This window comes from Danio rerio, chromosome 16 (assembly GCF_052040795.2).
Source record: "Danio rerio strain M-AB ecotype USA chromosome 16, GRCz13ab, whole genome shotgun sequence".
Taxonomy (NCBI): domain Eukaryota; kingdom Metazoa; phylum Chordata; class Actinopteri; order Cypriniformes; family Danionidae; genus Danio; species Danio rerio.
Genome location: NC_141036.1, coordinates 6,670,346 through 6,682,347, shown reverse-complemented (window position 1 = coordinate 6,682,347; position 12,002 = coordinate 6,670,346). Strand labels below are relative to the sequence as shown.

At 35.4% G+C, this 12,002-nt stretch overlaps 1 protein-coding gene across 19 annotated transcripts in view; it reads left to right on the top strand.

Moving 5' to 3' along the window:
* The window catches only part of mboat1 (membrane bound O-acyltransferase domain containing 1), an 86,721-nt gene extending 75,580 nt beyond the window's left edge, over nucleotides 1–11,141 (top strand). For 6 of the 19 annotated variants that reach the window (XM_087286191.1, XM_087286189.1, XM_087286190.1 and 3 more), the window contains 6 exons: nucleotides 1,262–1,454; nucleotides 2,978–3,081; nucleotides 3,182–3,246; nucleotides 4,496–4,628; nucleotides 5,616–5,767; nucleotides 10,321–11,141. In XM_087286191.1, coding sequence (XP_087142317.1) covers nucleotides 1,262–1,454; nucleotides 2,978–3,081; nucleotides 3,182–3,246; nucleotides 4,496–4,628; nucleotides 5,616–5,767; nucleotides 10,321–10,444 — 771 coding nt within the window. In that variant the 3' untranslated portion in view covers nucleotides 10,445–11,141. 19 annotated transcript variants of the gene reach the window in all.
* The last annotated feature ends 861 nt before the right edge of the window (nucleotides 11,142–12,002 follow it).

Below are 12,002 nucleotides of genomic sequence, written 5' to 3'. Positions count from 1 at the left end.
TTTGACAAACTCGTAAACTAGTCCTAGGTTTTGAACTTTTGCAATTGGAAAGCTATGACAGAATCACCTACAAAAAGGGTTTGATCTGTGCTTCCTAAACGATTACAGGATCTTCCTAAAATTAGGTGAGCGTGACATGTAATTCTAAAGAAGCCAATTTTCAAGATTGTCTCACACTCTTAGAAATAAAGACACTAAATCTGTCACTGTGGCTCTACCTTTTCAAAAGGTTTTAGTTCCTAACAAGTCCTTGAAAGTACATAATAATTAGGGCTGCATGATTCTGGCTAAAATGAGAATCACTTTTTTTTTGCTTAAAAATAAAGATCACGATTTTCTCACGATTCTGTAGATGTAAAATAAAGGAATATGAATAGGCTATTATTGTTACCTCTCAAACATATGGACTACTGTTGGTTAAAAGGCTAAATTTGCGATGATAGACTTGAATCGACTGTAAATTTGTCCTAGTCATTAATGCACAGTAAAGTGATTAGAAGTCTACCGCGAATACTTCATAATTACACAAAGACAGAAATGATATTTTTGTGTGAATTATACCTTATAATTGTAAATACAGTATGTGACCCTTTTAACACCATTTGGAGGTGTCCACGTTGCTGGGAAACATATAAAAATACTATGTGAAGACTTGTTTAACCATTGTTATTCTTCTCTCCTAAACTTGAAATATTGGCTGAATCGTAGAGATTCTGGATGAAGATCATCTAGGGGGTCAAATCGAGATCTTTTTTCGATTAATTGTGCAGCCCTAATATTAATACCTAAAAAGTACAAATGTAGGCCCCATAGTACCTTAAAGGTACAAAAGGGCACCTTAAAGATACAAAAGTGTACCCTAAAAGTATTAATGTCCACCTGTATCATACAAAAGTGAATATTTTAAAAAGCTACCCCCCCCCAGTGACAGATTTTGTACCTTTATTTTTGAGTGTTTAGATTAGTGGTCACCAAACTTGTTCCTGAAGGGCCGGTGTCCTGCAGATTTTAGCTCCAACCCCAATCAAACACACCTGAACAAGCTAATCAAGGTCTTCAAGGTATACTTGAAACATCCAGGCAGGTGTGTTAAGGCAAGTTGGAGCTAAACCCTGTAGGGACACCGGCCCTCCAGGATCGAGATTGGTGACCCCTGGTGTAGATGCTGCTTGAACAGTCATAAAGGTGCTACATTCCTCTTCCCAAGAGTGTTGATTTTGTCCTTTGAGATTAATCATTGATTCCTGTTATTCTTCCACAGAGGACTGTGATTACGAAGGTTCTTGTGTGCGTTTGCTGTCTGCTCTGGTTCTTCATCATCACCCGGGCATTCCCCATAAAGTACAATGTGGACCCACAGTTCATCACGGAGGCCTCCTTCATTAGCAGACTGGCTTATGCCTTTGTATCCATCCAGGCAGCCAGACCCAAGTTCTACTTCGCATGGACGCTTGGTAAGCAGAAGGAGAGAGAGGTTTAAGATGGTGTGCTTGGCTTAAAGTGAGAATATTTTATGAATTCCCACATTAAGATATATCATTATGTGACCGTATAGACGGCAATAGAGATCTACGCATAGCTTAACACACACAGGATGTACAGTGATACACTTTTACGTTTGACTTTTTCTTTACATATATAAAAATGAATAGATTAAAATGTTACAAACATTATTATTTTCTGCATAAATATAAAAACCACTACTTTCAGTAATTTAATATTCACTAAAAAACAATACAATGGGTTGATCATAGCTGCATGACATATTCAAAAGTCTTAAAAAGTTCACCCAAAACTTCTCATCAACCAAAAATTCTCTCATCATTCACTTGTTCCAAACCTGTTTGTCTTTTTTTTTCTTGAACACAAAAGAAGACTGGATACCTGAAACTGTTGACATCCATAGTATGCAAAAGCACTGCAGTGTTTGGCTGTTCTGTGGGTTGTCTAGAGTAGTTAGTATGTACAGACAGCCCCATAACCCCCCCCAACCAAAAAACATACATAAAACTGTATATGGAAAGCATCGTCGATACACCGAGATATTATTTTGAACCGAATCGATGGCATGATAATCATAACCAAACCGTGAGACCCGTGTAGGTTCACACCTCTAATTTGTAATTTAAGTAGCACAATTACATTTGACTTTAGTAACTTAAATCAAACTACACAAATTTAAAATGTAATTCATTACATTACTGCGTTCCCCAACAATGTAATTAAAGTACAGTAACGCATCACTGTGGAAGGCATTACACGAAACTCTGATTATAATGATCCACTAATTGCACTAAAATCCTATTTGGAGAAAGAAAACAGCTGATGAAAAACAGACAGCCATGAAATGGCCTCCACAGGGTCCAGACCTAAATACTATAGAGATATGAGATCACCTAGACAGAAAAGCAAGATAAGACACTCCAAGTTTAAAGAAGAACTCTGGAAATGGCTAACAGAAGCCTGATATTACACAGCGCATTATTTCAGAAAGTATCAGAACAATGGAATGCCAAGGGAAGCCACATTAAACACATACTTTTGCTTGAAGAGGAAATGTTGTGCTGCTGTTGTTGTTGTTTTGTACATATTTCCTAAATGTTCTGTTTGTTCTTAATAAAGAGACTGATTGATTATATATTGTGCTTTGGCCAGCAAAGCTGGTATAGTGCTTAGTAGTTTGCACAGTACTGTACATATTTGCTGTTTCACTGGTTGCATACAATCTAATAATGTAATAATGAATAATAAAAGGGTAACACTAACCAGTTAGGATAAACCTTGTGATAGCAAGTGATAACACAAATGAAAGGCTACATGATGCTATTTTAACTGCTCAGTATTTTGTTTATTGGGTGCACTAGTAGAACAGTCATGTAGAATTGTAATACAGTAATGTGCATTTGTGTTTGCCGGGTGAATTGATTGTTATTTAAAATGGAGCTTGCTAGTAAATGTTTTTTTTTTCCACGTATAGCGGATGCAGTACATAATGCAGCGGGTTATGGAGTCAGCGGTGTGAATGAGAGAGGAGAAGTGTCCTGGGACCTTGTCTCCAACGTTCGCATCTGGGAAATTGAGGTATGTTCAATACTTTTGAAAAGACCAAGCAAACAGTGTATTCATTTCCAGAGTCACAGAAGGGCTGTGAAATATAAAGCAAATCACTTCTCTCTTACAGACAGCGACGAGTTTTAAATCATTTATTGACAACTGGAATATACAGACGGGTCTTTGGCTGAAAAGGTATGTCCTTAAAGTAATATTTACTTTATATATTTCATTGATTTAATAGTTAACTGAGTTGTTGGTATTATTGGTTATTGGAAAGTTTTGAAATTATCATATTCAGAAAGAACAATTTGGAGTCAATGTACAGTATGAGGTTAAGCTTAAATATGTAAAGTAAGGTTATGCTGTGTGATGGAATATGGGATTATACTAGTGTCACTGCCAAGATAAACCATGTTTGTTTGAGATTTAGTCTATTCCCTTCGTTCCTGATCATATGAAACTTGCCAAAACATGAAGGTTTGAGATGTTCCTTTGATTTATTTAAAAGTTATGTTTAGCTTTAGTGAAAATACAAATTAAATTCATCCTACTCTGAATTTTTAGGCTTGAGTCATGTAGTGTAATGTAAAGTTGTTCATGGGAAGTCTGAAAAAATGATTAATTATGGTAAATGGTTATATTGTATTGTAGATATACGGTTAAGGTCAAAAAAATTTTTTTCTTTTTTAAATATTTCCCAAATAATGTTTAACAGAGCAAGAAATTTTTCACAGCATGTCTGATAATATTTTTTCTTCTGGAGAAAGTCTTATTTGTTTTATTTCGGCTAGAATAAAAGCAGTTTTAAATTTTTTAAAGCCATTTTAAGGTCAATATTATTAGCCCCCTTAAGCAATATTTTTTTCAATAGTCTACAGAACAAACCATCGTTATACAATAACTTGCCTAATTACCCTAAACTGCCCAATTAACCTAGTTAAGCCTTTAAATATCACTGTAAAGCAGGTCGCACACCAGAAGCGCCGCGCAGCGACACGCAGCGCCATGCATTTTAGAATTCTAAACATAGGTTTCTATCAGGACACACACATGGGCGCCGCAAGTCGGCGGCTGTCGGCATTCAAATGTGCGCGTCTGGTGTGTGATACTTTAAACTGCTATGTGCGCGCCATGTCGCGGCGCTTCTGGTGTGCGACCTGCTTAAGCTGTATAGAAGTGTCTTGAAAAAATCCTGTCAAATATTATTTACTGTCATCATGGCAAAGACAAAATAAATCAGTTATTAGAAATGAGTTATTAAAACTATTAAAACTATCTTCTCTACGTTAAACAGAAATTGAGTAAAAAAATAAACAGCGGGACTAATAATTCAGGTGGTCTAATAAGTCTGACTTCAACTGTATATATATATATATATATATATATATATATATATATATATATATTTCTCACATGCCTTTATCTTTCACTCATGTTTCAGAGTGTGTTATGATCGAGCGCCGTTTTACCGTACACCGCTCACGTTTGTGCTGTCGGCCATCTGGCATGGAGTTTACCCAGGATACTACTTTACATTCATCACTGCTATACCCATCACCTTAGCAGCTCGCTCCGTGAGTCTCTCTCTCTCTCCCTTTCACACACACACACACTGAGAATGATTGTCTCTATCTACTAATCTGAAAACACTGCAGATTACTGCTTTACCTGCATCACTGTTATGCCATTCACATCTAACTCGTGCTGTTGGGCTGGTTGCGCTGCATTTTCTGTCACATGTTGTGAAACCACACAAGAGTAATCTCAGTGCTACCTCTCAGTGGCTGTCTGAAACTTAAAGAAGAACTGGTATGCAAAAATCACTTTCATAAGGGGTTTAAAAACAGTTCTGTGGCAACAGTGTGTGAATATAGCCAGCCTCTAAAGGTAAAAATGAATTAATTCTACTTTTTATAAACACTTCATAAAAACAGTCTGCAGAAACACTTTGATTGACATTCTCCCTGTGTATGTGACATCCGAGGGGGAAAGCCCCGCCCATTACTGCATCCGCTGCGTAAAATATTTGCCAGAATAGTTGCTGGTTCATTCCACTGTGGCAGGCCCTGATGAATAAAGGGATTAAGCCGAAGGAAAATGATTGAATGATTGAATATCAGTTCAATTCTACTCTGTTCTATTGTATTGTTTTTATTTTTTTATTCAAAATGTTCTATTCTAGTGTCTAACAATTAAATCGGCTAATAATGAAATCTTCAACTGTATATTATGCAAAAATAAACATGTATTTAATTGTGATTAATCGTTTGACAGCACTAATAAGAAAAATATTTTAACTTTTGCTACTGTGCAGCAATCCATTGCATTGGATTTCTATTGTTATATTGTGCATTTCAAAGGATTTGTTAAACTTTTGAACAAAATTGGTGTGTGTTTCACATTTGTGTGTACGTCTCTTCTGACAACGCACATGGCAGTGTGAGTCACAAATGTCTATCAATGATTGACGCATGACTAGTTTATTGCTCATCATTCTCAGCCACACCTGCCAACCACACTCACTTAATCTATTGTCTTTTGTTTTGGTTTGGTGTAACCAGGTGCGCAGAAACTTCCGGAAATATTTCTTGTCTTCTCAGCAGCTCAAGTTCTGCTATGATGTTGTGACATGGGCTGCCACTCAGCTGACTATCTGCTACACTGTCATGCCCTTCCTTCTGCTGGCGTTGGAGCCCACCTTGAAGTATTACAGGTAAAATATGTTAAAATTGATAAATAATGATAAATAAAATTGTTTATTTATTTCACTGATTGTTTGTTTGTTTGTTTGTTTGTTTATTCAGTTTGTTTATTACTTTTAGTTTCTTTTATTTTGAGTGGGTAAATCTGAAATACCGAAAAAAGTGTTTTTTTTTATTGGATTTTAATTGTATTATTTGTTTAATTTAATTTAATTTAATATTTTATGTATTATTCTATTGTATTAAATTTACCCAAATAAAGTGTGTGCACGGATTCAGTACTGTTTTTTTTTTTTTTTTTTTTTTTTTTATTTAATTAATTAATTATTAGAATTTTTATTTATTTATTATTATTATTATTATTTATTTATTTATTTTAGTTTTCATTTTTATTTACCAAAATAAAGTGTGTGCATAGATTTAGTACTGTTTTTTTTATAAAATTTTATTTTATTTTTTATTTTAAAATTTTCATTTTCATTATAATTTTTTTATTCATTTATTTATTTTGTTTTTATTTGTTTATTTATTTAATTTTAGTATTTATTATTTTATTTTTTAGAAAAAAAAATGTTATTTATTTTTCATTTTGTTTTATTTTTACTTTAATTTTTTATTTTATTTAAATTTTAATTTAATTTATTTATTTTATTGTATTTTTTTATTTATTCAATTTTTTTTATTCAAAGTGCATGCACAGATTCAGTACTGTTTTTTTTATTTTACTTAATATTATTTTTTATTTGATTTTAATTTTTATTTAAAAATATTTTTAAATTAAGATTTATTTATTTTATATTTTGTAGTATTTTTTTCATTTTATTTGACCAAAATATAGTGTGCACAGATTCAGTACTGTTACTTTTTTAATGTTTTTTGATTTATTTTATTATATTTTATTTTACCAAAACAAAGTGTGTGCAGAGATTCAGTACTGTTTTTTTTATTATTATTATTTTGAGCACTCAGTAAATCTGAAATCATACACAAAACAAGTGTACAGATACTAACCACTACCAGAATCTAACCACTACTTCAAAAAGATAGCCTGGCTGTATTGTTTTTTTTTGAGTCATTACCTGTTGTAGTATTTCTCTGAATTAGCATCAGCGTTTAGGCTATGTGTTGGTTCTGGTCTTCTTGAGCTGCTATTTTGTGGCTTTTTTTTCTAGTCTTTGCTTGGGGTTGCTGGGGTGTTTGGTGTGGTGCCAGTGCTATTTGGTTGCTTGGCTTGCATTCGTTATTTAGCAATGATGCTGACTAAAAATCAATCCAAAATCAGTTTTTCAGATTTGATTTTAACCAAATATTTTCACATATTTACACTGATGTTAGCATCATCTTGTGGCCACTTTAAGAACTGCATGCAAAAAAGACTGGCTTAGCCTGCATGTAAAGGTAAACAACAGTGTAATTGGTAAAGCAAAGCAAATTATTAATCAACATAACTCCCGTTCTTCATATCAGCTTTTTATAAGCACAAAAAAAATTAAAAATTACATATAATTATATATAATAAAAATATAATTACAAATGTAAATATATTTATTTTGTATTTTGTTGTATTTTATGTTTACTTAAATATAAACAGTATATATTATGTAAATACAAACTTTTATCTTGGATGCGATTAATCGCAGTTAATTGTTTTACAGCACAAATTTGTATACAAAGGAAAATAAAAAATAAAAACAAACATGAAGCAAAATATATGAGTAAGAGGTTGCATAAATTCCTGATTTTGGGCCACTCTGAATTTTAAAATTTGTATTACTCTTCCTGGGGCAACGTGATGGCGCAGTAGGTAGTGCTGTCACCTCACAGCAAGAAGGTCGCTGGTTCGAGCCTCGGCTGGGTCAGTTGGCGTTTCTTTTTTTTCTCTTTTTTTTTCAAATCAAAAAAACAAATAAAAAAAACAAATTTTTATTTTTATTTATATTTTGGTCAATAAAACATCAATTACAAATGTATTTGAAAAACAGAGACAAATTATCTTTGCTCCAACAGAGCCCCCCGCCCCACTGCTCCATTTCTAAACAATATGTTATGCCTATTTTTAATCTGTTTTACATCATGTCATGATATATACCTACATACAATACGAGTAAATAAAAGTTCCATTATATGTTCACTCATCTATTGTACATATATACACACACAACGAGTCACAATAGGCTTAGCAAATGTAAAATAAAGAAATAAAATAATTTAGATAGAAATTAAAATGTAGTCAAATAAAATGAAGGGAGGGAAAAAATGTGATAAACAATTAAATAATGGTCAAACTGAAAATATTAAGTTTGGATCCATTTGTTTTATATATGTCAGCACTGGCTGCCAAATAAGATCAAATATTTGACTGCAACCTTTGGTGGAATACCGAATCTTCTCCATTGTAAGATGGTACATAAGGTCCCTAATATAATGATTAAAAGTTGGAGGAAATTTGTCTTTCCATTTGAGCAGTTTAAGACGTCTAGCATTTAATGTTGAAAAAGAAATCATGCTTTTGGTATTATGGTCTTAACCGGGATCCGTGATTAAATCAGTTGGCGTTGCTGTGTGGAGTTTGCATGTTCTCTCCGTTGTTTGCGTGAGTTTCCTCCGGGTGCTCCGATTTCCAAAGTCCAAAGGTATGCACTATAGGTGAATTAAATAAACTAAATTGTCCGTAGTGTATGTGTGTAAATTAGTGTGTGGGTGATTCCCAGAGATGGGTTGCAGCTGGAAGGGCATCCGCTGCGTAAAACATATACTGGATCAATTGGCAGTTCATTCCGCTGTGGTAACCCCAGATTAATAAAAGGGACTAAGCCGAAAAGAAAATTAATGAATGAATTACTCTTTCCTCTGAAAAAATGTTTGCAGCACTACAGTATTCAATGTGATATATATATAGTGCATCCGGAAAGTATTCATAGCGCTTCACTTTTTCCACATTTTTTATGTTACAGCCTTATTCCAAAATGGATTTAATTTATTTCCTCAGAATTCTACACACACCACCCCATAATGACAATGTGAAAACAGAAAAATTACATGTACATCAGTGTTCACAGCCTTTGCTCAATACTTTGTTGATGCACCTTTGGCAGCAATTACAGCCTCATGTCTTTTTGAATATGATGCCACAAGCTTGACACACCTGTCTTTGGGAATTTTTGCCCATTCCAGTACCACTCAAGCTCTATCAGGTTGGATGGGAAGCGACGATGTACAGCCATTTCCAGATCACTCCAAAGATGTTCAATATAATTTAGGTTTGGGCTCTGGCTGGGCCACTCACGGACATTCACCTAGTCATTGTGAAGCCACTCCATTGATATTTTGGTGGTGTGCTTTGGGTCATTGTTCTACTGGAAGATAAACCGTGGTCGCAGTCTGAGGTCAAGAGCACTCTGAAGCAGGTTTTCATTCAGGATGTCTCTGTACATTGCTGCATTCATCTTTCCCTCTATCCTGACTAGTCTTCCAGTTCCTGCTGCTGCTGGAAAACTTCCCCACAGCATGCTTCCCTGTCCTGCCACCACCATGCTTCACTGTAGGGATGGTATTAGCCTGGTGATGAGCGGTGCCCGGTTTTCTCCTAACGTAACGCCTGGCAATCACTCCAAAGAGTTCAACTTTCGTCTCATCAGAGCAGAGAATTTTGTTTCTTACGCTCTGAGAGTCCTTCAGATGCCTTTTGGCAAATTCCAGACGGGGAGTGGCTTCCGTCTGGCCATTCTACCATACAGGCCTGATTGGAGGATTGCCTGCTAAGGTTCTCCTTTCTCCACAGAAGAACGCTGGAGCTCAGACAGAGTGTCCCTCGGGTTATTGATCACCTCCCTGACTAAGGCCCTTCTCCCCCAATCACTCAGCTTAGATGACTGGCCAGCTCTAGGAAGAGTCCTGGTGGTTCCAAACATCTTCCACTTACGAATGATGGAGGCCGCTGTGCTCACTGGAACTTTCAGAGCAGCAGAAATGTTTCTGTAACCTTCCCCAGCCTTGTGCCTCAAGACAATCCTGTCTCGGAAGGTCTACAGACAATTCCTTTGCCTTAATGCTTGGTTTGTGCTTTGACATGCACTGTCAACCCTGGGGCCTTATATAGACAGGTGTATGCCTTTTCAATTCATGTCCAATCAACTGAATTGACCACAGGTGAACTACAATGAAGCTGCTGACACATCTCAAGAATGATCAGTGGAAACAGAATATACCTGAGCGCAATTTAAAGCTTCACGTCAAAGGCTGTGAATACTGATGTACATGTGATTTCTCAGGTTTTTAATTTTTATAAATTTGCAACAATTTCAAAAAGTCTTATGGGGTGTTGTGTGAAAAATGTTGAGGTAATAAACTACTTTAATCCATTTTGGAATAAGGCTGTAACATTAAAAAAAATGTGGAAACACTGAAGCGCTGTGAATACTTTCTGGATGCACTCTATCAATCCGTCCATCCATCCAATTATATTAAATGGAAAATGTTTTTATAAATGAATCAACTATTACTTTTCTTTTGATGTGTTTGTATGACACGCGTTTACCTTTTGGTATGTTCTCTGTTCCTTTAGATCGATGTACTTTCATGTGCATGTCATCAGCATTCTGGCTATGATCCTCCTGCCCGGCAAACCCAAGAGCTTCAAGCCTGAAAACCATGACCTGCATTCCAACAACAATGTGAAGGAGGACTGAAGAGTGTGTGCGTTTGTGTGTTTATGCGTGTGTGTGTGTGTGTGTGTGTGTGTGTGTGTGTGTGTGTGTGTGTGTGTGTGTGTGTGTGTGTGTGTGTGAGCGCGGGGTCGCCTTTGTGCAAACTGAGAGAGCAACGACATTGACGGACAAAGGCTACTTTGTGTGAACACAAAAAAAAGCTGGGCCTCCGCTTGCTTACAGGCAGTTCACAAACACACACAGACTAAACCTCACTAGGGATGCACTCCATTGAAAAGACTCACACATAAGCAATGATTTCATGAGAACAAATAAGGGAACGCACAGTTTGAGATTAAGTCCTAACAAGGCAGCTATTTGCAAGATTTCCTAAGGAAAATGAACGCTGCCCATTTTAAGCGTCTTTTAACTAGTTTAACACTGTATGCTAGAGAAGGAGGTATCCTTAATTGTACGTCGTTTGCTAATTTATTTTGGATGTAGTTGTGGTACTGATGCTGAGAGTTGAGTGAGGTTTTTATAGAAATGAATATTAATGTGCAGACAGTAACTTAGTTTTGTGGTGTAAAGACGTCTGTTGTGAGTATGCAATGCGTAACTGCTGTGAAAAATGAATGAAAGTAGTACTGCTGCAATATTAACTGACGAAGAATGGAATTAGAATTATATGTGTTGTGGATGGTGATACTTAAATAAATGTTACAGTTTTTAAAATGGATTTAGAATTTATAAAGCATTTTTACAAGCATGCAATCTAAAGAAATGCCAGGTTATTTCAACCTAATTGTGGGTGTAATAGGGACTCAACTGCAGTATGATGCAGGGGTGCGTTTCTCAAAACCATCGTTAGCCAACTAAGGTCGCAATTTCCATCGTTACAAACATAGTTTGTTGATTTGGCATTTCCCAAATCCGTCGCTCCAACAAACATTCACAAACTGCGTCGGAAACTTGAGTACTCGCAACTAAACCAATCAGAGTCTCATCTCCCATTACCTTTAAGAGCCAGCTGCATCGCGCCTTAAGCGCATTTGCTATTTACAGGACGTAAAGTAAGTGTAAGTGGAAAAACTGAGCATTTCACAAGCAAACAGTTAACAGTTTTTTTTAAACAGAGCATCTACCGCGCAAGAATGAGAGATAATGGATCTACTTACACTTTCGCTCACGTAGATAGGGAAACCTTTACGCACAGACATTAATTAGCCTATAAATAATTAATTTTGTTTGTTAAGCGCAAAAATTTGTTTCAAAACTATTTTTAAATTCAGTTCTAATTTCCAGCAAACGAATAAATGAACAATAATTACGAAGTGTGCTCAAAAACCTGAGTTATATCCTAAAACACATGCTGTGCCCCATATGGTCTAAAACCTGCAAGTGTAGTAGCCCGAGTAGCTAAAATAGTCACTAAATATCCCTCGAAACACTGAAAACGTATACTTTTTATTAACAAATTAGAGGCAATTTAAATAAATTCAATAATTTGATTCACTATAGCATGTTACAAACTAATACCAATGTAAGTCATTTGAAAAGAAAGAAAGAAAGAAAGAAAGAAAGAAAGAAAGAAAGAAAG